The following is a 27,516-nucleotide window of genomic DNA, read 5'->3' as shown; positions in this document are numbered from 1 at the left end:
GTAAGAAAAAGTCAAGAGCTTTTACTTTACCTTCATTGATTCATTCTCTGATACTTTTCCTTATGCAAATCCATGTTTGCGACCTGTATAATTTCCTTCTCTCTGAAGAACTTCTTTTCACATTTCTGGTAAGGTAGACCTATTAGCAACAAATTCCCTCAATTTTTATTTGAGAGTCTGTGTTTTCCACTTTTGAAGGATAATTTTGCAGTGTACAGAATGCTAGTTCTTTTTCTTTCTTCTCAAAACTTTAAATATTTCTCTTCTTGCTTGCATTATTTCTGAGGAGAAGTTAGATGTAGGTTTTTGCTACTTTATAGGTAAGGCTTTTTTCCCTTCCGACTTCTTTGAAGATTTCTTCTTCTATTTTTGATTTTGTGCAGTTTAAATATGATACGCCTTGGTGTGGTTTTTTGTTTTGACATTTGTCTTACTTGGTATTCTCAGAGCTTCCTGCATTTGGGGTATAGTTTCTGACACTAATTTGGGACATTTGTAGTTACTCTTGCTTCAAACGTTGCATCTTTGTTTTCTTATCCACTTCCCACCACTTCCCTTCCCCCTCACCTTTTCTCATCTCTTCGAAGTTTTCTACATGCTGGACCAGAGTCCTAGAGTGTTAACATAGGCATTTGATGCTACACACTTTGTTCTAAGCACCACTTCCGAATTTTGATACATTGTATTTTTGTTTTTATTTGAACAAATATCTTGTGGTTTCCTTTTGATTTCTCTTTGATCCATTACTTTATTACTTAGACGTGTATTATTTACTTTTGAAACATTTGGGGACTTTTCATATAGCTTCCTGTCACTGATTTCAGTTTAATATCTTTGTGTTATATAATTTCCTTTAAGTTTTTTTGAGTTTAAAAAAATGATATAGAACATGGATTATTTTGTTTAATTCTATGTATGTCTCTGAAAACAATGTATATTCACACTGCTCCTGTTATATGGAGTTAAAATGTAAATGTAAGTTAGGTCAAGTTGATTTATACTGTTTAAGGTCTCTGTATACTTATTTCTATACACGTATTTTCTGTGTACTTGTTCAGTTATTGAGAAGAGGATTTAGATCTCTCTTACTGTAGTTATGAATTTCGCAGTTTTTCCCATTTTCTCTATTTGGTCAATTTTATTTGGAAGGTCTCTTATTAGGTGCAAAAGTGTTTTGGATTTTTATATCTTCTTGACTAATAGGTTTCTTTATTCTGGCCATATTTCTTATTTTGAAATTTATTTTGCTTGATACTAATATTTTGAATTCAGCTTTGTTTTAATTAGTGTTAGATTGATATTTTCTTTCCCACACTTATAGTTTTAATATCTGTGTGTCTTTATATTTAAAATGGATTTCTTTTTGCAGCATATAGTCTTTTTTTTTTTTTTTTTAAGATTTTATTTATTCATGAGAGGCAGAGAGAAAGAGGCAGAAGCAGAAGGAGAAGCAGGCTTCTGTGGTACAGGCAACCCAATGTGGAACTTGATCCCAGGGTGCTGGGATCATGACCTGAGCTGAAGGCAGACGCTTGACTGACTGAGCCACCCAGGCGTCCAGGCAGTGTGCAGTCTTGAGTTTCTTTTTTCAGTATTCCAATCTCTGCCTTTCACTGAGGTGTTTAGGTAATTTACATATAATATGGTTATTGGTATTGTTGCATTTAAATCTATCATTTGCTGATCCTTTTTCTTGCCTATTTCATCTTTTTTTCTTTTTCATTAAATTTTTTTATTATTTCATTTTACTGGGTAGTAATAATTCTCTTATTTTATTGATTGCTGTGGGGTCTATGGCATACATATCTTTTAATTTATCAGCATCTGCCTTCAAATGATATTATGCCATTTCACAAAATGTTAATAAGAAAATCACAGGGAGGGGCACCTAGGTGGCTCAGTCGTTAAGCGGCTGCCTTCAGCTCAGGTCATGATCCCAAGGTCCTGGGATTGACCCCCATTTCGGGCTCCTTGCTCAGCAGGAAGCCTGCTTTTCCCTCTCCCACTCCCAGTGCTTGTGTTCCTCTCTCTCTGTGTCTGTCTCTGTCAAATAAATAAATAAAATCTTTTAAAAAAAAATCATAGGGAAAAGAAAATACATTTACAGTGGTATTCTGTATTTATTGAAAAAAGCTATGTATAAATGAAGCCATACAGTTCAAACTGGTGTTGTTTACGGGTCAACTCTTATTTTGCCTTTGCTTTTGAAAGATATTTTAGCTCAGTATAGAATTCTAGTTTAATTGTTTCTCTTTGTCTTCTTGTTTTCTAACTTGCATTGTTTCCATGAGAAATGTTTTCATTTTTATCTTTGTTTCTTAATATATAAGGCATTTTTTTTTTCAACTCCTTGGCTGCTTGTATCATTTTCTCTTTATTGATGTTTTTTAATGGTAAGCAGTTTGATTGTGATGTGTATTCATGGATTTTTTTTCATGTTTCTTGTGCTTGGGGTTGATTGGTAGGTTTATTGTTTTCATCAAATTTTGTAGCTTTTTTCTGCTCTTGTTTCTTACATTTTTCCCCTCCCATCCTACTTTCCTTTGGGTATTCCAATAACATGTAAATTAGGCTGCTTGACATTGTCCCACAGCTCACTCACTGATCTCCCTCCCCAAATTCCCTTTTAAAATCTTCATTCTTTCTGTGCTTCATTTTTGAGAGTTGGCTGAGTAAAAAAAATTTGGCTTTTATGAGACACTTGAATATTACATAATTTAAAAAACATTCTAGCCAGCATTATTATATTTTATCATGCTGGTACAAGATACAGCTGTTGGTTGTTTCTCTTCCCTTTGCCTCTTTCTGCTGAATGTGGATTACAGAGCTTTTGTAGAATAATCTAAGGCAGCCATACTTCTGAAAAGATCTATTTCTTTGCTTAGCCTATTAGAGTCATTGTGAATTCTGAGTCTGATTTAAAATTTTTTGAAGTTGGGTGTATTTTTGCTCCAGTGAATGTTACTTTGCAGGTATATTGACATTGCATCTTATCTGAGGACTAATAATTGTAGCTAGCCACAAAACAGAAATCATACGTATTCTAAATACTTATTTTAGAAGATTCATTAAGTTGCCTGTAAATCACAACATAAACCAGAGTATAGATACATTTCCTCAGAGACTCTCAATATGACCAATATGCAGTTTTATCTCTAGCAAAAAAGGGGGAAAAAGACTCTATTCAGTCAAGTACCAAATGAAGTAGTTAGTTTGTATTTTATGGGTTAATGTATATGGAAAATGTATATTTTTAAGCACTAGAATTGGTCCCAGAGTAGTGAGATGCTCATGTGAAACGGAGGAAAGAGCAGATTTATGGCATTATTGTGTCGCTTTCAGCTCCTCCCCTCTACCCTCTCCTTTTACTTTATTCTACCTCTTGATTTTGACTTATTTTTGTAATGGAATTCCACAATTCCATATTATTTAAACAGCATGTTAGGGAACAGATACTCTTAAAATTAACTTAAAAAGAGGTGGACTAAAGGTTGGAGGTCTCTCTCCAAGTAAAACTGTATAGACTTTTTCCCTTTGTCGTTAGGTATAATTTTTTAAAAGAACTGTTAGAATCTTCAAGTAAAGCTTTATTTTTTCTTGTTAAGACATCTTTGAGAGCTTTTTAACTTAGAAGATGTTTAAGTTTGTAAAAAATAAAATGCTGTGGTCTTAATAATGACTTTGACACTGAAATTTGCTTAATTTTCATTCTTTCCTTTCTTTGTAATACCTTTTCTTCCATATGCCATATTTTCATTGGATTTATAGACATACTTATATTTCAGGGATAAGCAAGGAATGGGAAAACTGACCAACCCCAATTTAGATTGGTATGTGGAAATGGATAGTATATATCTGTGTTGTTCTCCATCTAGTTTTTTCTTCTTTACTTATTTGATATATGGACAGAGTACCTGAATGAAGAACATTGCTGTATTCTCTTTAGATGATATTTATTTATTTATTTTAAAGATTTATTTATTTATATTAGAGAGAGAGCATGTTCATGTGTGTGCGCACACATGGGAGGGGCAGGGAGAGGGAGAGAACATCTCAAGCAGACTCCCTGCTGAACATGGAGCCCAAGACCGGGCTTGATCTCTAGACCTGAGCCGAAACCAGGAGTGGAGTGCTTAACCAACTGCACCACTCAGGCGCCCCAGATGACTTTCAGACTTTACTTGTATGTGAGTGGGATAGAGAACCTCAGGTTCAACTCGAGTTATTAGAAAGAAATACTTGAAAAGTGAAGTGGTATGGTTTCCAATGTGACTTGCCCAGCATGGAAAAGGTTCATGCTTCTAAAGTAATTCACAAAGTTTAAGCAGCTTAAACGTAATTGGTTTTCTCCTAAAACTTTCTTTGAGAACTTTGTTCTCTTTTGTGGCTTCTTGCTTATGAGAACAGTCATTCGCTTTTTATGAGATAATGTATATCTATTGTATTTGATGATTAAAATCTGCTTGGCAGTGAAGTGATGTGAGGGGAGGGTGAGACGGGGGGGGCAAGTAGCAAAAGTAATAGTAATGAGTATTTGGTTTTCAAAACATTTGAAGTCTTCTTTCATTTCTCATTCTGAACGTTGATTTTGCTAAAAATGCTAGCCATTTTGAAACCAACCTGATTTTATCATTCTTTTCTGATTTTACATCTTTATCTGATGGTTTGTATTGAGTGGTGGTTGTGTGTGGGAAATTTCAGTTTTGTTTATTTTCAGATTTTTTAATTTGTATTACATCAGAGATTTTAGATAGATGTATCAGAAAAATACTCATTTATTTATTCAGCAGAAATTTAGGGCTGCAAAAATCTCTGACCCAGTGGACCTTATAAGCCTTTTATTTTGAAGGACGTTGATTAATGCACATCCGTTAGAACACATTTTCACAGTTTCATAGTCATTTAATTTACCATTATTTGCATACACTTTGTCTCAAAATGATTATTAAGAACTGGAAACTATTTGTTTAAACAGATCTTTATTTTGCATTTCCCCCTAACATATTTGGATCAAGGGGATGACTGAGAATTGGTAGGGAATAATAATATTTCTAATTTTTAAAAATCTTAAACTGCAAGTGTAACTGTTCTTTCATCTTAATACTTGGAAGAAATTGATTTCTGTTTTTAAAGGGTTTAGTCTTTACCGTTTTGAAAAGCAGACTTCACCTGAATTTTAAAAATTCTTGGCTCTGACCTGTGCTTATAATCTCATGGATATAGTCCTCTAATGATTTTGTAGCACCTTTTTTCTCTCTCATTGTTGCCTTTTGTGCTGAACATTAAAGCTGATTTTAATTTTATGACTAGGAAGTAGTTTTCTCTTGTTGGAAATTATGTTGCTTGAGAAACACGTTCCTTCATTACTACTTACTATGCGTTGCTGAGTAACTATGACTAATACGTACTTTTACTAATTGCTGGAGCTTAAAGGTATTTGCAGTAGACTCATAATTTTTTTTACATGATTTTCTTAGGTGGATTTACTTTTAACAACTGAAGCTTTCATATGTTTTTCTTACAAGTCTTGTAATTATTATTATTAATATGCCTCCCCCCACCCCAGCCAGAATCTAATCAATTCTTTTTCAACTTCCTTTCTCAATGAAAATGTTAGACTTATACGAGCACTAGCAGCAACTCTATTTCTGGATCATTGAAGCGCTTGGAAGATACTGCAGCTCGATTTACAAATGCAAACTTCCAAGAAGTCTCTGCGCACACAACTAGTGGAAAAGATGTTTCAGAGGCTAGAGGGTCAGAGGGCAAAGGGAAGAAATCTTCAGCTCACAGCTCAGGTCAAAGGGGAAGAAAGCCTGGTGGAAGAAATCCAGGAACGACTGTGTCAGCAGCTAGTCCTTTCCAGCAAGGTATTAATTATGATGTTTTAGTTAAATAAGTGTTCTTGTGATGATCAATACCAGTTAAGTTTTGTAAAAGAATTTATTTTTTATTTATAACTGATGGATCATTGGAGATTATTTTATGATTAGTTGCTGTAGTAAGATTACTTCAAAGATAAGTGTTCCTTGTTAAAATGTTCTTGGGACCTTTTATGTTATGACATGTGCTTCCAAAGCTGAACTGTAATTTTAATGTCTAAATAGATGTGGAATAAAGTTTAAGTTTGGGGAGAAAAAAACAATAAAAGCTGGAGTTTTCCTTTCTGCTCTATAGAACAGTCTTTCTTTTTAATGAATTGTTATCATTTACCTGTCCTAATTAAACACTGAAACAGTTAAATCATATATTCTTAGTAAGTAAATCAGTAGTGGGTAATTTGTAGGACTATAAATAGTTCTCAGTAAGTAATAGTTGTTGATTATTAATGCATTTGTTATAAAACTTGAAGTTTAAAGTAGAATTTGACTAAGCTTACGTATCTTTTGGTAAGGCTGCTATAGCAAGATGCCCATTTAATTTTGAATTTCAGTTTAACAACAAATTATTTTTCAGTATAAGTATGTCCTAGATAAATGCATGGGACATATGTATACTGAAAAAATAACCTGTTGTTTAACTAAAATTCAGAATTAACTGGGCTTGCCATATTTTATATGGCAACCCAATTTTATGGAAAAAGAATTAACTCAGCTAGCTTTATAATCCATTTAGCCCTGTTCTAGGTATTGTTTTTGTATTTTTAACTTGAACATAAATATTTTAAGAAATACAAATGTTAAAAACTGTTGGAGATAAATATATGAGTAAAGTATACAATAAATGCCTCTTCCCCCCATTTTTTTGCCCCCTAGGAATAAATGAGGGGGAAAAATTGTCTTTTTCTTTCCTTTAATTTTGCTCATAATGAAAATCTGAATATGTAGAGAGATTGTGTAGTCTGCTGATCCCTTATTAAAAAGTTTATTTGTATATTTTAAACTAAGCTATTTTGGTCTTCAAGATTTTTCAGTCCTGGACTTTATTTTTAATTTTTTTGCCTTATATTACAAAGAATTAGACAAGTAGAAAAGAAATAAAGTGCCAAATTTGCTGTTTTAGTTTAATAAATTTACTTTATATTTGCTGTTATTTTTATGCCACTGTGGAAAATAAATAGTAAAACCTTAATTATTTTTAATGTAACTTTATTTACATTTGAATGTGATATTAGAATTCAGCTATCTCTTTTATATAATTAAGACCTTATTTTCCACTGTTAAAATTGCATTTTTAAGTTTTTAATCTTTGAAGTACTAATCCATTTAGAAAAGAAATCCTCATTTTCTTAACATTCACAACGTTGAATTGTCTTTTCCTGCCTCTGTTGAGACACGGTATAGAATGTGTTATGTTCTCATATCTGAGGTAATATTCTATAAAAGTTTTAAAAGTTGAAATTTAAAAGTAGGGTGTTTAAGATGCTTGGTTTTGTTTTTTTCATTGCAGGCAGTATGTGAATTTTAGAAAATATATGTTAAAGTATTGCATATACTAAATGTTTGAAAGTATTTGCTACACTGTAGTGAGCTTTTAACACCAGCTGTAAAAACAAAAATGTGTGGAAGAAAGACAGATGGTGACAGATCAGAATGGATAATAAAGAACTTCTTTATAGTTGCTAATTAAGTGGCAAATTACAGTTATCCTTAAGTGATTGATGTAATGTAAATGGCTTCTTAATATGTATGTTTTTCTATATAGACATAACTTGAAAATGCTCACATAGGTACAGATAATTTTGTAAATTAATAAAATGGATATTCTCTTCAAAGAGTTAAAAATTTTAGACCTATTAATGTTCTTGCATAATAAGCCATTTCAGAAAAGCTTAAAATTTAAAAATCAAAACCTTGAGACTTCAGTTAAAAAGAAATTCTTTCTTGTGTGTGAGGAGAAAAATACTGTTGTAAATATTTAGGTTGATTTATGTGTGATAACTTTTGAACGTGCTCTGCAATAAAATTTAATCCTTAGCTTGAAATTTCCCTTCCATTCCAATGAAACACTTTATTTTGAGCTTTTGTTCTTAAATACATTAGTTAAAATATAATATAGTTTAAGTTTTATGAAACATAATAGATGTGTGATCACAACTGAGTCTAAACACTTGTTACTTCATTTGGTGAGCATGAAGAGATGGTTTGGTGAATTAGGATGGTGGACCAAACTATTGTTTCATCCTAGCCATATGATTTTTCTACCGAGTAGATAAGAACCTTTTAATCTCATAATGACATAGTGGGCTGCTAATGTTCTTTAAAGAGTGAGGAGACAAGCAGTTGTGAACGAGATTCATGAGGGTTCCTGTCCTGTGATTTTACTTTCATAAAGGCAATAGAACAATGTTAGTGGCTAGTTTCTTTTTGCAGCTTCATGGGTAGTGGACTGGGAGAATGTTAGCATATAGATTGGGTTCCATGTAATCATTATCATTTTATCAAATCCATGTTTTGGTAGGGTAGATTTAACTGAATAATAATATTCACTAACATTATCTTCAAGTTAAAACTCAGAACTTAAATCTAAGCAACAACTTTTTGTTCTGGGTGTGTGTTGGGAACATTTAAATCAAATCTTTAGTAATTGAAAAGAGGAAATTCTAGAATACCGTAGTAGTCTTGTCAAACTCTGAGACTTTGCTGTTCTTCAGTCCTTCCTCAAGCGTACACAGGTATTTGGGGGAACGTTGAGGAATGTTGTCGTAGTAAAAGGTAGGTTAAATGAAGCACATCTTACATCTTGGTCATTGTAGAACTAACAGCTTGCAACTTGAGTTAATATTCAGTTTAATAGGTATGAAATGACATATTTTTAGAAGATAACTTGATAGATCAACTTGATTTCAATAATAACCTTTTAAAAATTCTGTTACATAGTGATATCCTAAGTTTTATAGTTAGTTTTTTTTTTTCTCCATCTCTTTTTGATGATTGTATCATTTCTACTGCTCGTGGGAACTTTTGCATCCAATTTTTTTCTTTTCCTACCCCTCCCCCCCTTTTTTATTTTACTACAGGCAGTTTTTCAGGAACTCCAGGCAGTGTAAAATCATCTTCGGGAAGTTCAGTACAGTCTCCCCAGGATTTCTTGAGCTTTACAGACTCAGATCTGCGTAATGACAGTTATACTCACTCCCAACAGTCATCATCAACCAAAGATGTACATAAAGGAGAGTCTGGAAGCCAGGAAGGGGGGGTAAATAGTTATAGTTCCATAATGGGTCTCCCTTCGACCTCAGCTGTTATTTCACAGCCTAAAAGCTTTGAAAATTCACCTGGAGATTTGGGTAATTCCAGCCTTCCAACAGCAGGATATAAGCGGGCTCAAACTTCTGGCATAGAAGAAGAAACTGTAAAGGAAAAGAAAAGAAAAGGAAATAAACAAAGTAAGCATGGGCCTGGTAGACCTAAAGGAAACAAAAATCAAGAGAATGTTTCTCATCTCTCAGTTTCTTCTGCTTCACCAACATCGTCTGTAGCATCAGCTGCAGGAAGTGTAACAAGCTCTAGTCTTCAGAAATCTCCTACATTGCTCAGGAATGGAAGTTTACAAAGTCTTAGTGTTGGCTCATCTCCAGTTGGTTCAGGTAGGGATTTGCCCATTGTTTTTCTTACTTATTCCCACCACCACCACCACCCTTCCTTTACCCCAAAATGGAAATTCAATTTAAACTATTGTTTTGTTAATACATTGAGTTGCCAAATGACATTTACTTGTCTTAATGAAAAAAAAAAAAAAAGTGTTAAGATCTTAGGAAGATGATTTGGTGTTTGGACAGGATGTTTGGCACTAATCTGATAGTTTACTTAAATATAGGCCAAATGGTTTATTGGTCACTCATTTCTTATGAAGTGCCTGCAATTAATTTCCCATTTTTGTTTTTGCTTTGCCTGCACAGTATTTGAAACCCACCTCAGAAATCACAATTAAGGTGTGAGAGTTTCGCTTAGTTTGCACTATGTTTTTGATTGGTGCTTGTTTCTGAGCTCTCATTTTCTAAAGTTTAAATAGTCTTCAGTTTCTCAACACTTAGACAAATTCTACTTGAATTTTCCATCTGGAATATTTTTCAGTGGTAAAATGATTTAAATATATGAACTTTAACAGTTATATTTTATTTCAGAAGATATCAGAAATGATTTATATTCATTTTGTTTTCAAGTGTGTTTAACAGTTTTTTACCATTATCTTTATTATAGTAGGAATGAATTTATATATGTTGTTATTCACATCATTCAGATGCTTCCTTAACCTATATTTTATATCATAAATATTGTCAATTCTTAAAAATTTGAAGTTTCATGTTTTTAGACAAAAACTTAATAGTTTAGATGTTAGCTAAATGTCAACATTTACCTTTAAATTGATCTTGAATTTGAGGTAAATGGTTTTAAATAAGTGTTGTAAACCTGACCTGTTTTGATTTTAGATTTCTGGTTGTAGAAATGATGAGATTTTGGCTAAAATAAACTATTACAGATTTTATCAGTTCTATTAGTTGGTGGAGAGGATAGGTAGGAAATGGTATGGAAATATAATAAACACAATTTAAATGAAGAATGTTTATGTGTATTTTATAAATATAGACTTTTGGATTGTTTTTTATAGTTGTGCAGACATTAATTTCAGTAAGTAAATATCATTCTAAGGGAGAAAAGAGCATATGTAAAGGTCAGATGTGAAAATTATTAACTATCGCTATCGTTTGTGCCAGGGTCTATTAATGCTTTATATTTACTATCTTGTTTAATCCCCACACCAGTTTTATGAGTTAAGGGCTTTTTATTCCCCCTTTTTACAGCTGATAAAACTGAAACCCGGACAGGTAAAATAAGCTGCCCAAGATCACCGTGGGTGATTCTTTCTCTTTCTGTTTTTCCTAGCTAGCTTCAGTGCCACCTTGGACCCGTTGGACAAGTTGTATGTTTGGTTTTGAGAAATGAGTAGAAACTATGACAGGATGGTTTTATTAGAAGCGTTAAGGATGGTTTTAGACTAGACCATGATTTCTTAGTCTTGGCACTATTGACATGTCGGTTGGGATAATTCCTTATAGTGCAGTCCTGTCCTGGGCCAGCTTCTACCCACTAGATTCCTGTAGCACCCAAATTTCCCCTTCTCCTCCCCCCAGTAGTGACAAGAAATGTTGGGGGTTTGACGGGAGAGTGTAAAATCGCTCTTGGTTGACAACCACTATTTCAGGGGGGAATAAAACAAATTGTAATGAGAAATAAATCCATTGAAAAAACTTAATTATATTGCATGCTTGGATATACATTTTATGTATATTCATTTATTTTATGTATATTCATATCTTTTCTTTCAGGCTGGAAAGACTTAACAACTCACCCTGGCCCCTGGTCACAAAAAAATAAGTTTAGACAAATTTACTCAGAAAAAGTGGAGTTCATACCGATTTTTAGCAAGATGCACAGTAATCAGATGGATAACTTACTGAGAAAATTAAGCCTGAATTTGTTTTTGTAAGATTACTCACTGATTTCTTATACTTAGAAGCATAGTCTGAAAATTACTGAATTTCAGAAATTGCATGTGAATGCTATTCAAAATACACATTCTCAAATTAATGGAATTAAAATCTTGATTTACATCTATGAAAAAAGTTTCCTAACTGTTACAGATTTAAAGAGATTTTAGCCTTGAGAAATAGTGTTCTTTTCACAATTATTACTTCCAGAGGGCAGTGTTTGTGCTACATCTATGAGAGGAAAGCATGAATTTATATCCCTTTTACCTCGCTGCTAGGTAATGAAATTTAGGGAGAAACTCCTATAAATATTATTATTTCATGGAAATAAATGACTTACATTTAGACTTCCTAGGATTTTTTTCCCTTAAAAGTGTGCTTAGAAATAACTGAAGATCTTACATTTTGTTAAAGCCATAATTGTGCACTAAGATTAGTTACTTAAAACTATTTGAGATAATATATTCTTTAATTTTATACATTTTTTTTTTTAAATTTTTTTTTTTAAGATTTTATTTATTTATTTGCCAGAGAGAGAGAGAGAGAGAGCACAGGCAGACAGAATGGCAGGCAGAGGCAGAGGGAGAAGCAGGCTCCCCGATGAGCAAGGAGCCCGATGTGGGACTCGATCCCAGGACTCTGGGATCATGACCTGAGCCGAAGGCAGCTGCTCAACCAACTGAGCCACCCAGGCGTCCCAATTTTATACATTTTAATAAAAGTTTTATGACCATATCAGAGCACACCCTATTGATAAACTTAGTGTTAGAAAGTCTGTTGTTACTTAGAAGAAACTGGCTAAATGCTGTGGGTATTTAGGAATTATGTCCTCTTACTCAACTAAGTTAAGAATTGCTAACTACTGTTGAAACATAGTATGTACTACAATTGTCTTAGGCACTTGACAAGCATTGAGTATTATTACTTCTCGTACAGATGAAGAAACAGAGACAGAATTCTCTTAGCTCTAAGTGGTGGAAAAATGCATTTTCCTTGATTCCAGAGACCCTCACTTACAAAATTCAAGGGCTGTTTGCTGATGAAGGTTTTCAACCACCCTAGTATAATGTCATTCGTACTTTAAGCAGTGGAGTCTGTGAGAAAATTTGAGCCAATTATTTCACTTTCAACAATACTATCTCCCATTAGTATGAAAATGCTAAATTTTCTTCCAACTGATTTTAGATAGAGATATCATTTAGTAGCTGTAAAACCAGGAAACTTTCTTCCCACATAAATCAGTAGGAAGAAGCAATGTATACTAAGTACTGTGTTACCAAGAAATATTTTTGCATGATGCCGTTTCCAAAAGATTTGTTTGCTTTCATGACAGGGTGATGATTTAGTAATGATGAAGGTGACCTTTGTAAGCATTTGTTGGCTATGATGTTAGACTGTAACACACACTATTTAATCCTGGCTTCATGAGGCTAGGGGCTGTGTGTGTCATGTTCATCACTGTCTCCTCACTGCCAGCACAGTACTTTGTATGTGATAAATGGTAAACATTAAAAAAAAATGAATGAATACTGTTAGTAATCACTGAGAACATATCATATAGTTAGTAATATCCGCTGTGATTTGTACTTGACTTCCAAGTGTTCATAGTTAGATTGCAAGTGAAATTATTTGTAAAGCTTTTCATGTAGTATTATAGACCAGTCAAGGATGTGTTAATTAAGTTGGAAAAGACCATGGAGAAGTTGGAATTTAAATTGTACTTTGGAGTAGGCAGAAAAAGTCCAGCAATATTAACAGAAAAGAAAGTAAAGTTATATTTCAGGGATAAAACTAATAGGGACATCTAATTGGCAGGATAGTTGGAGGTAATGTTGATTAAGTAGGGCAGGATGGGTTTATGGCAAGTTGAATGTCAAGCTGAAGAAATTAGACTTAACAGGCTACTGGTCTTAGAATAAGCATCCTGTACTTAGTTCTGGCCACTTAATTATTAAAAGAATTTTGTTGACATTAAAAAAATACTTTGCTTCTGTCAGCTTACACTAATGGTAATATATTTGAGAGCACCTAACAGTTTCTAAAGAACCCTTTAATTACTATCTTATTTATTCTAAGAATAATCTTGTGAAATAGGCAAGGCAGCTACTATTACTGTTGTAATTTCTCCAGCTTTACCACAACTAGGATATATAGCAGAAGTAGAATCAAGTACTTACGATGTGGTTGTCTTAAAATTGTTAGAAGCATTGACTTAACAGTAATCAAAATTCTATCATGACATACTCAAATTATAGTAGCATATATGAAGCAGGATATTTATTCTAGGAATCACAGGTCCTGTCAGAATAGAAACCCAGAAAACACCTATACATTCCGTGTCTAATCAAGGGTTTGTATTGTAAGATTTTTCTTGTAATAAGTTGAAGTACATTCTAATAAGTGATTTACTGTTACAGTGACTTGCATAAAATGGGGGAAATCAGTGTGTTATTTTAAGTGGCTTCTAAAGGTTGTAAGTTTTGGTGTATAGATAATATTAAGTATAGATAATTTTAATTGAATTCCTTCCTATATATTCTTTTTGAGATCTTAAACAAGTAGGACTTTTGGAACATTGGAAAATTAGTACAGCATTTGGAAGAGTTGACATGTTGTATTTGTCCTTTTCCTTTTTCCTATTTATCAACCATATTACAAGAGAGTTTATAATTTATTAAAGTGAAAGTTTATGAAGAAATTTTTTTCTTCATAAAAATCAACATCTTATTATTTTCTCTGAGAAAAATCTGGTATTCATTAAATGATAAGTAGTTGATGATTTAGCATTAACATATTACTATGTCCTTTCGAAGTTTGCCTGTTTTTTTAAAAATCTTAGTCTCTAGTTCTTTAATATAATTTGGTCATACCTTTCTAAATTAAGATACTTGAAATCTGTTTTAGTGATGGAATTCTTTAGTGGTCATAAATGCTATGAAAGGAGATTCTAGGAAGGTAGTTGTTTGATTCTGACCCCAAGTATTTTGTGATAAAGTCTTACAGATTTCAGGGAAATGAGTTATTAATATGAATGGAGTACTTCAAGAGAAGTTTGTTCTGGGTTCTGAAATATTAAGGTTATGAAAGTTTAACTTGAACCCATGTGACTATGAGTTGGTTGTTAAGAGATATATCCACTTAGGTTAATAAAATGAAATTGAGACATCTTTCCTTGGTAAAATATTTTAGTTAGGAATAGACTGATTCTGTTAACAAATAAGGGAATCATGAAGATATAAAGATTAATCTAATAAACTCACAAGAGTAACTAATACAGTATTGTAGACCAAGGAGTAGATACAGTTATTGAATATACTTTAAACCCATTTTAATGGCTCAGGTTCATGATTTTATATAAATTGGTTATATTGGGTCATAAATGAAAGTCATAGGGTATTGGGTGCTGCTAAGACTAAGATTATAATATACCTTGCAGTTTGTTTCCTTGAAAAATCCTCTGATTTTTGTTTTCTTCTTGATGATTTGAAAATTTGCTGGCCCTGTACCATGGATGTCTTTCTACAAAAGTCCCAGATCAAAGGGCAGATCTTCCCCCACTGAAAAAAATCCTTCTATTGTTATGAGTGTCCTTTGATTATTTTTTGCCACCACTCTAAACCGGTTACCCTTCCTTTGTAATGTACCATGTCAGTCTCTTCAGTAGCCCTCACTCCCTTTTAAAATATCACTTGAATTTGTTAATGACCATTAAAGATGGCAGATTCTCCTGCCATGTCTTGGTTTTGAGTGCCATCTGGAAAGGACTTACACTGAATTGGTCTAAAGGTTTGATTCTTGAACAGTATCTAATGTAAATGATTAAAAGTGAGTGCTGGCTTGCTCTGTCTTGCTTTGTCTTTCTTATTTCAAGTCGTTTGGAGTGGGCCCATGACTGGACTTGACTTCTGAGGTATGCGTATGGGTAGATATGTGAGTGATGGTTGCCTTGAAGACTCTGTTGTATGCATGGTTTCTAGAAGTCATGTTTTTGGTTAAGTAGTATTCAGAATAATTCCAGATACTCTTCTTTTAAGAAAAATTGGATCAATAGTGTTAACCACAAAGGAGTACGTATTGTTTTCAAGATTAGCAGCAAGGTCCTTTGAGTCACAGACTTGATCCTAGTTTTATCAGTTTTTTTTTCATTTGGAATGTCATATGGAAATTTATTTTTCATTTTCTCAGCACTCTTTTGCTTTTATATTGCTTCATGTCATCCTCTGCTTGTTCTCCTCATTTGGGTGGAGCAAAAGAGTAATGGTGTATTCATTCATTATTGTCATCAAAAATGAAAGATACAAGACAGTAAACAGAGTGTAGTTTAACATGCTTTATGCTGTGATATAAGTCATAGATTTCTGCTCAGGTATAAACTAAATAATTTTCGTACTTGAATAGTATATGGATTGACCACGGAATTCAGATGTTTTTGATAAATTGTTCTTATCTAATGAATTATATAAAACACATTAGTGTGTTGTTAACTATACTCCCTCTTATTATAAATCTGTTTTTTCTTAGACACTTGTCTCACATATTTATTTGTAAGCCCTATGTGTTTTCCTCATTCTTTGCACACACACACATTCCCATACTATCCTGTTTAAAGATTTGTGAGAATTCTATAATGTTTGGTCCTTCTACCCATCACCTCCCAGGTACTGGCTTATAATTTCTATTCCCACCTTTCTGTTTGTCCTTCTCAGCTACACTTGTAGGTGAATGTTTCCCTGTTTTTCTGGCCTGTTTCTTTTTCTGTCTTGAGTCACTGGCAACTTCTTTGCTGATTTCCTTTCTCCTCCCTCCCAACAGAAATTTCCATGCAGTATCGGCATGATGGAGCTTGTCCAACAACTAGTAAGTTGTCGAACTGGGTTGGTAACCCAGGCTTTTTGACTTTTACTTTAGTGTTTTTTTCTATTATATTATGCCACCAATGAACCTCTAAATTTCAGTTTTCTGCTATGCAAATGGTTCTTAATTGAGTAGATTTTTTTTTTCTCCTACACAGAGAACTTGCTGCTTGTCCTGTGTTCAGGATCCATGTTAGAGTCACTGTGACCAAATTTTAATTATTTTTGGCTTTTTAATATGGTGCTTCAGTTGCAGAATTGTGACTTCTGTTTCCTGTTGAAGTAATATTTTCAGAATTTGGTTTCCGCTGATCTTAATGTTAATATAATTTTTCAGTATTTGTATGTTGGCATTAGATAGCTTTCTTGCTTCAGCTTCTATATCTGTTAAGACTATTATACTGAAGTCTAAGAAATAGAATGTTTGATTAGATTAGATGATAAAATGGAGTTTTTCTTTATAATGTTACTGAGTGTACAATTCTTGAGGTAGATTTACCAATATAGAATTGCATCCTATTGATACTTTTACCAAGAAAAACATTACAAAAACTATTAAACAGCTTTTTAAAAGTAATTTTATGTATATATTTTATCACTAGGAAAATTTGTTACCATTATGACAATATATCTAATATTTTACTTAAATTTATTATGTGGTAGATTAGCAAATGAAATACAATATTTAGAAATTTTTACATGTAAAAACTGAGCCAAAATTGCAGTTTTAATGATTCAAACAATGATACATAATAGACTTACTGAGATTTTATTATACTGATTCAGTCTATGCCTATGTATTTCTTTTGTGTGTTTGAGAATGTTCTTAACCTGAAGTCCTTTTTTCCTTACTTAAAAGCTTTCTCAGAGTTGCTGAATGCAATACACAATGGTAAGTTTTATTAGAATCTTCTCTGGTGGTTCATTTATCACAAAGGTTGCCTTTTATAGAGAACCCCGATTGAAAGCTTGCATGTTCTATTGATAAGATGAAATCCAGCTCTGCCGTGAGTCAATTGTTAAGCCCCTTACTGAAAAGTTTTTGTAGATTGCCCACAGGAGGATAATAGGTCAATATAGTTCATCAGTTTAGCTTTTATTGTCTCTTTGTAGGGCAAAATGATAATAGTGTTGTTCTAACTTCATGAAAGTCTTTTTTCTATTTTTGTAAATAGTTTCTCTAGTTCTTTTGAGCTCTCTTTTGGCAATGCAGTTAGTAATTGGTACCTACGTCAGGAATTAGCTGCTTCTTCCAGCTTGAAATGTGAATTTTGTTTGGGGGATTTAAAAATATTAGTGTGTATAATACTTTTATTATTTTGCCCCTATATTTTACATACTGAATAAATGGAAGATACCCTTTTAGATGTTGTCCAATTTGGAACCAGGTTTTTACCGGGGAGAGATGCATTTTCTGCAGAGTTGGGTTCTCTAAAATCAGGATATGAGACAAAAATGCTAGCTTTTTTCAATTTTGCAATATAATGAAAGTCATTTTTGCAGAAATGTTTTTTTCTTCAATTTTAAAGACCCTTCTTTAATACTTTAGTGATCAAAAAAAATTGAGCTCAGTGTCGTCTTTGTTGATTGTTTTCGATGATTAACTTATATGACTTTTCTGTTTAAGATAGTTCATGTGATCCAAAGAAGTTTTGAGCACATTTTTTAAAGCACTTTTTTATTAACTTTATGAAATCTTGCATATTTTGGTAATGTGGTTTAATGTAGTTGATTTGTGTTGTTTGGATTACATTGTCAGATGTTTACAGATCTATAGCTAGCAAGATACTAAAGGTATGATGAGCAGACATAGACACTTGTGTTGATTCTGAGGGTGGGGGTGGTCAAGATGGGAAGCACATTTTACAGATGATCATTTTATTAATGAGTACCTTTATTTCTAATTCTTGCTTCCTTGTGTAACCTGGAACTGCAGAGTCTCAAATAATGAATTTTCCAGATAACATGGAGCTCTTGAACTTTAGGTATCTAGAGGAAAAGGAATTGGAAGCATTCTTGAAAATAAACTAAATATGTTACCATTCTTCCCTGGGGAAGTATAAAAACAAGAGTTTTTAACATCTTTTTCAGTTTGCATGGTTAAATCTTACCCTTTAATTTTGGAGTATGGAATTTAGAGACATGCTGAAAGTTTGAACAAAGCATATGCTTGAAATAAAAGAGTAGATATTGTGGGGAGCAGTTGTGAATTGCCCCCCAAATCCTCCACCATTATTAGCTGACAAAGTACTGGATTGTTTCAATTTAATGAGACTGTTGTCATGTTTTTCTGTATGGGTGAATGAAATTAATGTCATGGATTAATATAATGAACACATTTTCTTTAATATTTTGTGTTTTACATGATTGTGTCTGAGAGAAAACACTGTGGTAGTATACTCAGATACTTACGTGTTCTTAGTCACATAATCTAGAAAAGTGAAATAAATAATGGACTTTTATATTTTTCTTTCTTTGTTTTATATCTAGAAGTTTGTACCTTTTGACCTCCTTCATCCATTTTGCTTCCTATCCACCTCCCCTTTCCCTAGGCAACCACCAGTCAGTTCTCTATATTCGTGAGTTTGGAAATATTTTGGTTTTGTTTTGTTTTACATTCCATGTATGAGATCATATGATTTATCTTTTCCGTCTGACTTATTTCATTTAGCATAATGTCCTCTAGGTCCATTTACATTGTCACAAATGATAAACTTTTGTTCATTTTTATAGCTGAATAATATTCTGTTGTATGTACATATTTTTATTACCATTCACCCATTGATAGCCATTTAGGTTGTTTCCATGCCTTGACTATTATTAGTAATGCTACAGTGCACATGGGGTGCATATATTTCCTCAAATTAGTATTTTCATTTTCTTCAGTAATTATCCAGACATGAAGTTGCTGGGTCATATGGTAGTTCCTTGAGGAACTTGCAGACTTTTCCATTTTGACTGTACCATTTTACATTCCCACCAACACTACACAAAAGGTTCTCTTTTCTCCACATCCTGGCCAACACTTAGTAGTACTTCTTGACTTTTTGATAATAGCTATTCTAACAGATGTGAGGCGATATCTCAGTGTGGTTTTGATTTGCATTTCCCTGATTATTGTTTTTTTTTTTAAGATTTTATTAATTTGAAAGAGAGATCAGGATATAGGCAGGGGGAGCAGCAGACAAAGGGAGAGGGAGAAGCAGGCTCCCCACTGAGCAAGAAGCCTGATGAGGGGCTGGTTCCTGAGGACCATGGGAATTATGACCTGAGCCATAGGCAGCCACTTAACCAACTGAGCCACCCAGGCGCCCCCTGATGATTAGTGATCTTAAGTATCTTTTCATATACCTGTTGACTATCTGTATGTCTTCTTTGGAAAAATAGCCATTCAGATCCTCTGCCTATTTTTTAGTAAGATTATTTGGGGGTTTTCTTGCTTTTAAGTTATAGGAGTTTTGTTTTTTTGTTTTTGTTTTTGTTATTCTTTTAAGATTTATTTATTTGAGAGAGAGCACGGAAGAAAGCATGAGCAGGGAGGGGGTTGGTGGTAGGAGGGGCAGAGGGAGAAGCAGACTCCCCGCTAAGCAGGGAACCTGACATGGGGCTCGATCGCAGGACCCCAGGATCATGACCTGAGCTGAAGGCAGACACTTAACCGACTGAGCTACCCAGGCACCCTTAGTTATATGAGTTTTTGAAATGTATTTTAGATATTAACCCCTTATCAGATACAGATTTGAGAATGTTTTCTCATTCAGTGCATTGCCTTTTTATTTTGTTGATGGTTTCCTTTGCTATGCAGTACCATTTTATTATTATCTTTTTTTTATGCAGTACCTTTTGAGTTTGGTATCCTTTACTTGGAGTTTTGTTTTGTTTTTGTTTTGGTCAAATTCAAAATATCATGACTAATATAAAGGAGCTTACTGCCTATGTTTTCTTCTAAGAGTTGATGGTCTTTTGAAAATTTATATTACTCAAATCTTCAATCCATTTTGAGTTAATTTTTCTGTACAGTGTAAGGTGATGGTCCAGTTTCCTTCTTTTGTATGTAGTTGTTCAGTTTTCCCAACACCGTATTGAAGAGACTGTCCTTGTATATTCTTGGCTTCTTGTAAATAAATTGACCCTATATACATGGGTGTTTTTCTGAGCTCTTCATTGTGTTTCATTTATTTTTGTGTCTGTTTTTATGCCGATATCATACTGTTATGATTACTAGGGCTTTGTAATGTAGTTTGAAATCAGGAGCGTGAAGCCTCCAGCTTTGTTCTTTGTTCTCAAGATTGCTTGGACTGTTCAGGGTCTTTTGTGGTTTCATACAGATTTTGGGGTTGTTCTATTTTTGTGAAAAGTACTGTTGGAATTTTGAAGGGGGGTTGTGTTGAATCTGTAGAGGGCTTTGAGTAGTATCAACATTTAAACAATATTAGTTATTCCAATCCATGAATATGGAATATCTTTCCATTTATTTGTGTCTTCAGTTTCTTTCATTGATATCTAAAGTTTTCAGTATACAGCTCATTCACCTTCTTGATTAGATGTATTTCTATGTATTTTATTTTATTTTACTAAAGATTTTATTATTTATTTGACAGACAGAGATCACAAGTAGGCAGAGAGGCAGGCAGAGAGAGAGGAGGAAGCAGGTTCCCTGCTGAGCAGAGAGCCCGATGCGGGGCTCGATCCCAGGACCCTGAGATCATGACCTGAGCCGAAGGCAGAGGCTTCCACTGAGCCACCCAGGCGCCCTGTATTTTATTTTTGATGTACTTATAAATAGGAGTTTTTGAAAAAGATTTATTTATTTGAGAAGGAAAGAGTGTGCAGGTGGAAGGAGGGGCAAAGGGAGAGAGAGAATCCTCAAACAGGCTCTTTTGCTAAGTGCAGAGCCCAGTCAAGGCTTGATCCCAGGATCCTGAGATCATGACCTAAACCAAAATCAAGAGTTGGTCATTTAACCAAATGAGCCACTCAGGCACCCTTGGGGTTGTTTTCTTGATTTTTCTTCCTGGTAGTTTGTTTTTAATGTACAAAAACACAACAAATTTTGGCATATTGATTTTGTATCTTGCCACTTTACTGAATTTGTTTATTATTCTAACAGGTTTTTTGTTTTTTGTTTTGTGAAGTCTTTAGGGTTTTCTGTATATAGTATATCATCTGCAAGTAGTGACAGTTTTACTTCTTTTTCAATTTGGATGCTTTTAATTTCTTGATAATTGCTCTGGACTTTTAAAAAATTTAAGTTAAATTTCATTTCATTTTAAAGATTTATTTATTTATGAGAGAGAGAGCAAGAGCAGGAAGAGGAAAGGGAGAGGGAGAGAGAATCCCAAGTGGACTTCTTGCTGAGAGCTCGATCTCATGACCCTGAGATCGTGGCCTGAGCCAAAACAAAGAATTGTGCACTCATCCGACTATGCCACCCAGGCACCCCTGGACTTATATTTTAATTACAAAGACAAGCATAGGAATGATACCTGGTAAAGTGATATTTTGCCTATGGTGGCTTGAGGAAGAATCACTTGTATTTAGTTGGGGAAAAAATCCATGTTTTTTCTCTTTTTTTTTTTTTTTCAGGTGTTAGTTTCTTTTTTCTTATTTATTTATTTATTTATTTATTTAAAGATTTTATTTATTCATTTGACAGAGAGAGATCACAAGTAGGCAGAGAGGCAGGCAGAGAGAGGAGGAAGCAGGCTCACCGCCGAGCAGAGAGCCCGATGCGGGGCTCGATCCCAGGACCCTGAGATCACGACCCGAGCCGAAGGCAGAGGCTCAACCCACCGAGCCACCCAGGCGCCCCATGTTTCTTTTTAAAATTCTTATAAAATACATATAAAATTTGCCATTTTAACCATTTTTAAATGTATATACAGTTTGGTAGTGTTAAATATATTCACATAGTTGTACAGCCAGTCCCAGGACTTCTTCATCTTATAAAACTGACACTCTATAGTTAAACAACAGCTCCCATTTCTCCCTTCCCCTCTTCCTAGGGCAACTACCATTCTACTTGCAGTTTGCATGAATTTGACCATTTTAGATACTTCATATGAATAGACTCTTACAGTATTTGTCTTCCTGTGAATGGCTTATTTCACTTTGCGTAATATCCTTAACGTTTATCCATGTTATAGCATGTATCAGAATTTCCTTTCTTTTTTTAAAATAATATTTATGTATTTATTTGAGAAAGAGGGAGTGAGAACATGAGCTAGGGGGAGGGGCAGAGGGAGAAGCAGACTCCCGGTGAGCAGGGAGCCTGAGGTAAGGCCTGATTTCCGGCCTCCAGGATCATGATCTGAGCTGAAGGCAGACACTTAATCGACTGAGCCACCCAGATGCCTCCAGAACTTCCTTTCTTTTTAAGGCTGAATAATATTCCATTGTTTGTATATACCATCGTTTCATTTACTCTTTTATCTGTTGAGAGACTCTTGGGTTGCTTCCACCTTTTGATCATTGTGAATAAGCTGCTTTGAAAGTAGATCTGCAAATATCTATTTGAATTGTCATTTTACCCAGAAATGCAATTGCTGCATCATATGGTAGTTCTATTTTAAAATAGGGTGTCATGCTGTTTTTCATAAGTGGGTGCACCATTTTGCGTCCTGCCAGCAGTGCACAAGGGTTCCAGTATTTCCACAGCCTTGCCAACACCTATTATTTTGTTTGATTGTTTTTGGTATAACCATCCTGCTGAGGATATGGGGTGTTAAATGTTAGATTTTACATTTTTTTCTTTATTATATTGAGTATTAAGCAATAAAAAGCTTAAAACTTATCAGTGGGAAAGGAAGAGAAAAAGAATTTACATTTCATCTTATTCTATATTCATTCTCTATGGTTGCTGTAACAAATTATTGCAAATTTCAGACAGTATAAATTTATCATCTTGCAGTCTATAGGCTAGAAGTCTGACATGGACTCACTGGGTTAAAATCAAGGTGTTGGCAGACTTTGTTCCTTTTTTAAGGTGCTAGGGGAGAATCTGTTTCCTTACTTCTTCCAAATTTTAGAGTCCGCCTGCCCCCTTCCCACCCCAGTAGCACCATCCTCTGTCTTCAAAGCCAGCAGTTTTGGGTGGAGTCTCTCTTATGCTTCTGCCCTCTGATTCCCAGATTCAAAACTAATGACAACTTGGATGATTTGATTGGGCTCTCCCAGACAATCCAGGATTCCAGGATAGTCTCTCTGTGTCAGGCTTCTTTATTTAAATACATTTGTTTAGTCCTTTGCCATTTAATATAACATATTAATAGGTTTTGGGCAGTAAGGCATGAGCATCTTTGAGGAGGGAGCCATTATATTGCCTACTGTATCTGCTTCATCGTTAATTAACCGCCTTATTACAAAAAAGGTATTACTGGTTAATCTAACAAGAAGATAAAACATTATAAATATTTATGCACCCAATATAGGAGTACCAAGTATATAAAGGAAATATTAATACAGTAATAGTATGGGACTTTAACACCTTATTTACATAATTGGATAGGTCATTGAGACAAATTCAATAAGGAAACATCAGCCTTAACACATTAGACTGGATGGACTTGAATGGATAATTTGTAGAACATTCCATTTAAAAACAAAAGGGTATACTAATTCTTCTCAAGTGCACATGGAACATTTTCAAAGATAGATCATATGTTAGGCCATCAAACAAGTCTTAATAAATTTAAGAGGATTGGAATTATATTACACATATAATTTCTGACTACAGTGACACAAAACTAGAAATTAATTACAGGAAGAAAACTGGAAAATTGACAGTCATGTCAAGATTAAACAGCATTGCTACTGAATAATTAATGGGTCAAAGAAAAAAATTAAAAATAAAGAGTTACCTTGAGATAAAAATGGAGATGCAACATACTAAAATTTATTAGATGCAGCAAAAACAGTTTTAAGAGGAAAGTTCTTAGTAATTAATGACTACCTCAAGAAACAAGAAAAATCTCAACATAACTTACTCCTCAAGAAACTAGAAAAAAAGAACAAATGAAGTCCAGAATCTTAGAAGGAGGGGAAAAACAAAGATTAGAACAAAAATAAATTAGAGACTTAAAAAGACAATAGAAAAAAAAAATCAATGAAACTAAGGCCCGGTTCTTTGAAAAGATAAAATTTGATAAACCTTTAGGTTCACCAATGTAGAATTTTCTCTTGAGTTCCAGGCTCATTTCCAACAATCTAATAAATCTCTCTTGCTCTTATATATTCCTATTCAAAGCCTGCTTCTGTTTTCCTTATTTCTGTGGGGATTTAGTCGCCTGAATCAGTTATGCTAGAGAGTTAAATAAACTCTGCCTTCTCATTTTCTTGGTTGTCATTATTATTTTTAAAGGTTTTTTCCTGTTAGTAATCATTTGTTTTTTCCTGTAAAGGAAAACTAAGTTTTCATTGCTTCTACTTAGGTATTCCTACATAATTTGCCATTTGAACTCTTTCAGCAACCTTCTAACCTTCATTTCATTATCTAGCTGATTCTCTAGGTGCCACCAGAATCAGTGGCTTATTTAAAAATGCATATCAGACCATGTTACTGTCTTACTTAAATTCTTAAGAATTGTCTGGTATTTATGAGATAAAATGAATATATTTTAGAATAGCATGTGGAGTTTTTCACAATCTGCCACTTACTAGATTCTCCAGTCTCATCTCTTCTTTTCAAGTTTATATTTCATTAGTATAACCTACTTGTAGTTTCATTCTGTACTATTCTCTGCAAGATCTATAATTTAGACTTCGGTAGTGTCTGCTGGTATGATCTTCCTTCTTTATCTACTGAAAGATTTTAAAAGTAAGCATAGTTGTGCCTCTGCAAAATTTTTTCTGATAACTTTTGAGGGAATTATTCTTAAACACCACAACTTCTGGATTCTCATATGCAGTGTTCTAATGCTCTTCTTCAGTCTGTATCTACTGCTTCTCTAGGCAATTTTTGTTTGTTTGGTTCTGTGACTTAGATCTTAGTCATATTTATCTTAGTCATATTTGTCTCACCTTTGTGAAACAACAACAAAACATTTTCCGTTAGACATTTGAGGCTTTGTGAAGTTTTAAAGACTGGATTATGTTAATTATTTATTCTCTAGTATGTGATAGAAAATGTTTTATTATATAGAACTTCATAAAATTAAAATGTTACCTCACTGAGAATTGTTTAAAGAATTTAATGAAGGTTTAAGAACCAAGGAAGTACTGTGTATTAATTAATAGCCATAAGTGTTGAGTGTTAAACATATATCCTAATTTGATATTTTTTGGAGAGGATCTTAGGACTTAATGGTGGTGGTTCTTCTGGGTGTGTCCATATAATATTACAGAAACTCTTGAAATTGGTGTTTCTGATAAGGAAATAAGGTTATCATCAATACAAAGAAAAATACTTTTAGGAAAACACTTAAACCAATAAATAAAAAAAAGCCAGATTAGGTGCAGTGGGATGAATTTTATGTGACCCGAGAACTTGAGAAAGCTTTAAGAGTTAGAGAAATAATACTAAGCTTATTGTCTCAGTAAAAGAAAAAAGAGAACAGGTAGGACAAAGATATAACGTAAAAATCTTGTAGTAAATTTTGGAAACTTTTAAGGCAAATTGGAAAGACAGAATAGTCATTTAAATATCTTAAAGATTTGTTTATTTTAGAGAGAGAGAGAGAGAGAGCGAGAGCGCGAGCCCATGGCAGAGGGAGAAGGAGAGAGAGAATCTCAAGCAGACTCCCTGCTGAGTGCAGAGCCTGACGTGGGGCTCCATCCCATGACCCTGAGATCATGACCTGAGCTGAAATCAAGAGTTGGGTGCTTGACTGAGGGGCAGAGAAAGAGGGAGAGCGAGAATCTCAGTCAGGTTCCACACCCAGCACAGACCCCACTGCGGGGCTTGATTTCAGGACTCTGAGATCATGACCTTAGCCAAAATCTTAACCTTCTGAGCCATCCAGGTGCCCCTATATGTTACTTCTGTAGTCCATTTGAAATCTAACATATATTTGTCTGGTTTTCATTGTTCTGTTTCAGGTTGTGATTTTACTCTAATACTTTTTAGGCTGTTTAACAATTTATTTACCATTTTTTCTTACTAGACTATAAACTCATTTAGAGCAGTAGGAGTTGGGTTTTATTCATCTTTATTTCATTGGCATTTAGCTTGTCATCTACTCGATCTCCATAAGTGTTACATCATTGTCAGTTCCTACACAGTCCTAGAGGAGGTTTAATATATTCTTGGTAATACGTTCATTTTCTTTGGGAATTAAACTTTGCATTAGGCAGTTCTTGTTTCTCTCAGAGTAGTAACTTTTTCTTTGCTGCAGTAATGGAATTTGCTCGTGCGTTTGTCTCGGCAGTTCTCATTTTTAATATAATTTTGAAATAGTAGATTAAAGTAGTTAAAGAGCTTAGATCTACTTTCACCAGCAGTATATTGCTAATTGATTTCTTTGCCCCATTTACTATGCTTTTAAATTTTCTTTAATTATGGTACTTATAGTTTGTCACGACCATGCTCATTAAACAAATCTCATTTGCTGGAGGAGGCAAAGTAATGTCATCCAATTATTCATAAATATCTCCTATAGGATTGAGAGTAAGTATGAATGCTAATTGATTTTATGGGTGAATGTTCTTCCTACTCAGGTTTGTCATAGTTGTAGGAAACTAGATCTTTGTTCTTTACATGTGTCCCTTCTTTATTTCAGGCAAGCATTAAGAAGGTAGGGGTCTAAGAACAAGAGATGAGCACTCAGGCATAACCATATCCTGTTAATCATTTGAGATTCACTATACATAATGAGATACTACTGATAGGAGAAGTTGTTACTATGAACAGTGTGGAGATTGAGAACCATTGATCTAGATCATTCTAGATCTAATTTCTTTTTAATCACAATAGACTTGATTTTCCTTCTCACTTGATATAGTTGGGAGTATTCTTTATTTTTATACAATACATTGTTCCATTCCAGGATGCAGCAAATGCTACTGTTTGTTCCAGTGTTTGTTCCTGTGCAGAAAGGAATTTGACTAATACTGTATAGCCTTGCTAAGTAGTTTAAGACGTATATTTTAGGTAAGACAGTAAGACTGCTTCCATTTCAAGTCAGCCAAGCTGTTTGTCTTTTGGATCACTCTAAGTTTCTGGAAGATGGGCTTCAGAGACTCTTAAGTGATAAACACAGAAGGATATTAACATTTGGATGGTGAATCAGCCACTGG

The 27,516-nt window shown here is 33.9% G+C and overlaps 1 protein-coding gene across 14 annotated transcripts in view; it reads left to right on the top strand.

Annotated features, from left to right (window-relative positions):
* MLLT10 (MLLT10 histone lysine methyltransferase DOT1L cofactor) overlaps nucleotides 1-27,516 on the top strand; it is a 233,834-nt gene that overhangs the window by 159,793 nt on the left and 46,525 nt on the right. For 9 of the 14 annotated variants that reach the window (XM_032880843.1, XM_032880840.1, XM_032880839.1 and 6 more), the window contains 4 exons: nucleotides 5,618-5,870; nucleotides 8,960-9,529; nucleotides 16,244-16,288; nucleotides 17,144-17,176. In XM_032880843.1, the coding sequence (XP_032736734.1) occupies nucleotides 5,618-5,870; nucleotides 8,960-9,529; nucleotides 16,244-16,288; nucleotides 17,144-17,176 (901 nt within the window). The remainder of the gene's footprint in view (nucleotides 1-5,617; nucleotides 5,871-8,959; nucleotides 9,530-16,243; nucleotides 16,289-17,143; nucleotides 17,177-27,516) is intronic. The other 5 variants (XM_032880850.1, XM_032880851.1, XM_032880844.1 and 2 more) reach the window with 4 other exon arrangements.

Source organism: Lontra canadensis, unplaced genomic scaffold (genome assembly GCF_010015895.1).
Source record: "Lontra canadensis isolate GAN:19392208 unplaced genomic scaffold, GSC_riverotter_1.0 scaffold72, whole genome shotgun sequence".
NCBI classification, from domain to species: Eukaryota; Metazoa; Chordata; class Mammalia; order Carnivora; family Mustelidae; genus Lontra; species Lontra canadensis.
The sequence above is the reverse complement of the archived record's forward strand: the minus strand, read 5'-3'. Positions and strand labels throughout refer to the sequence as shown.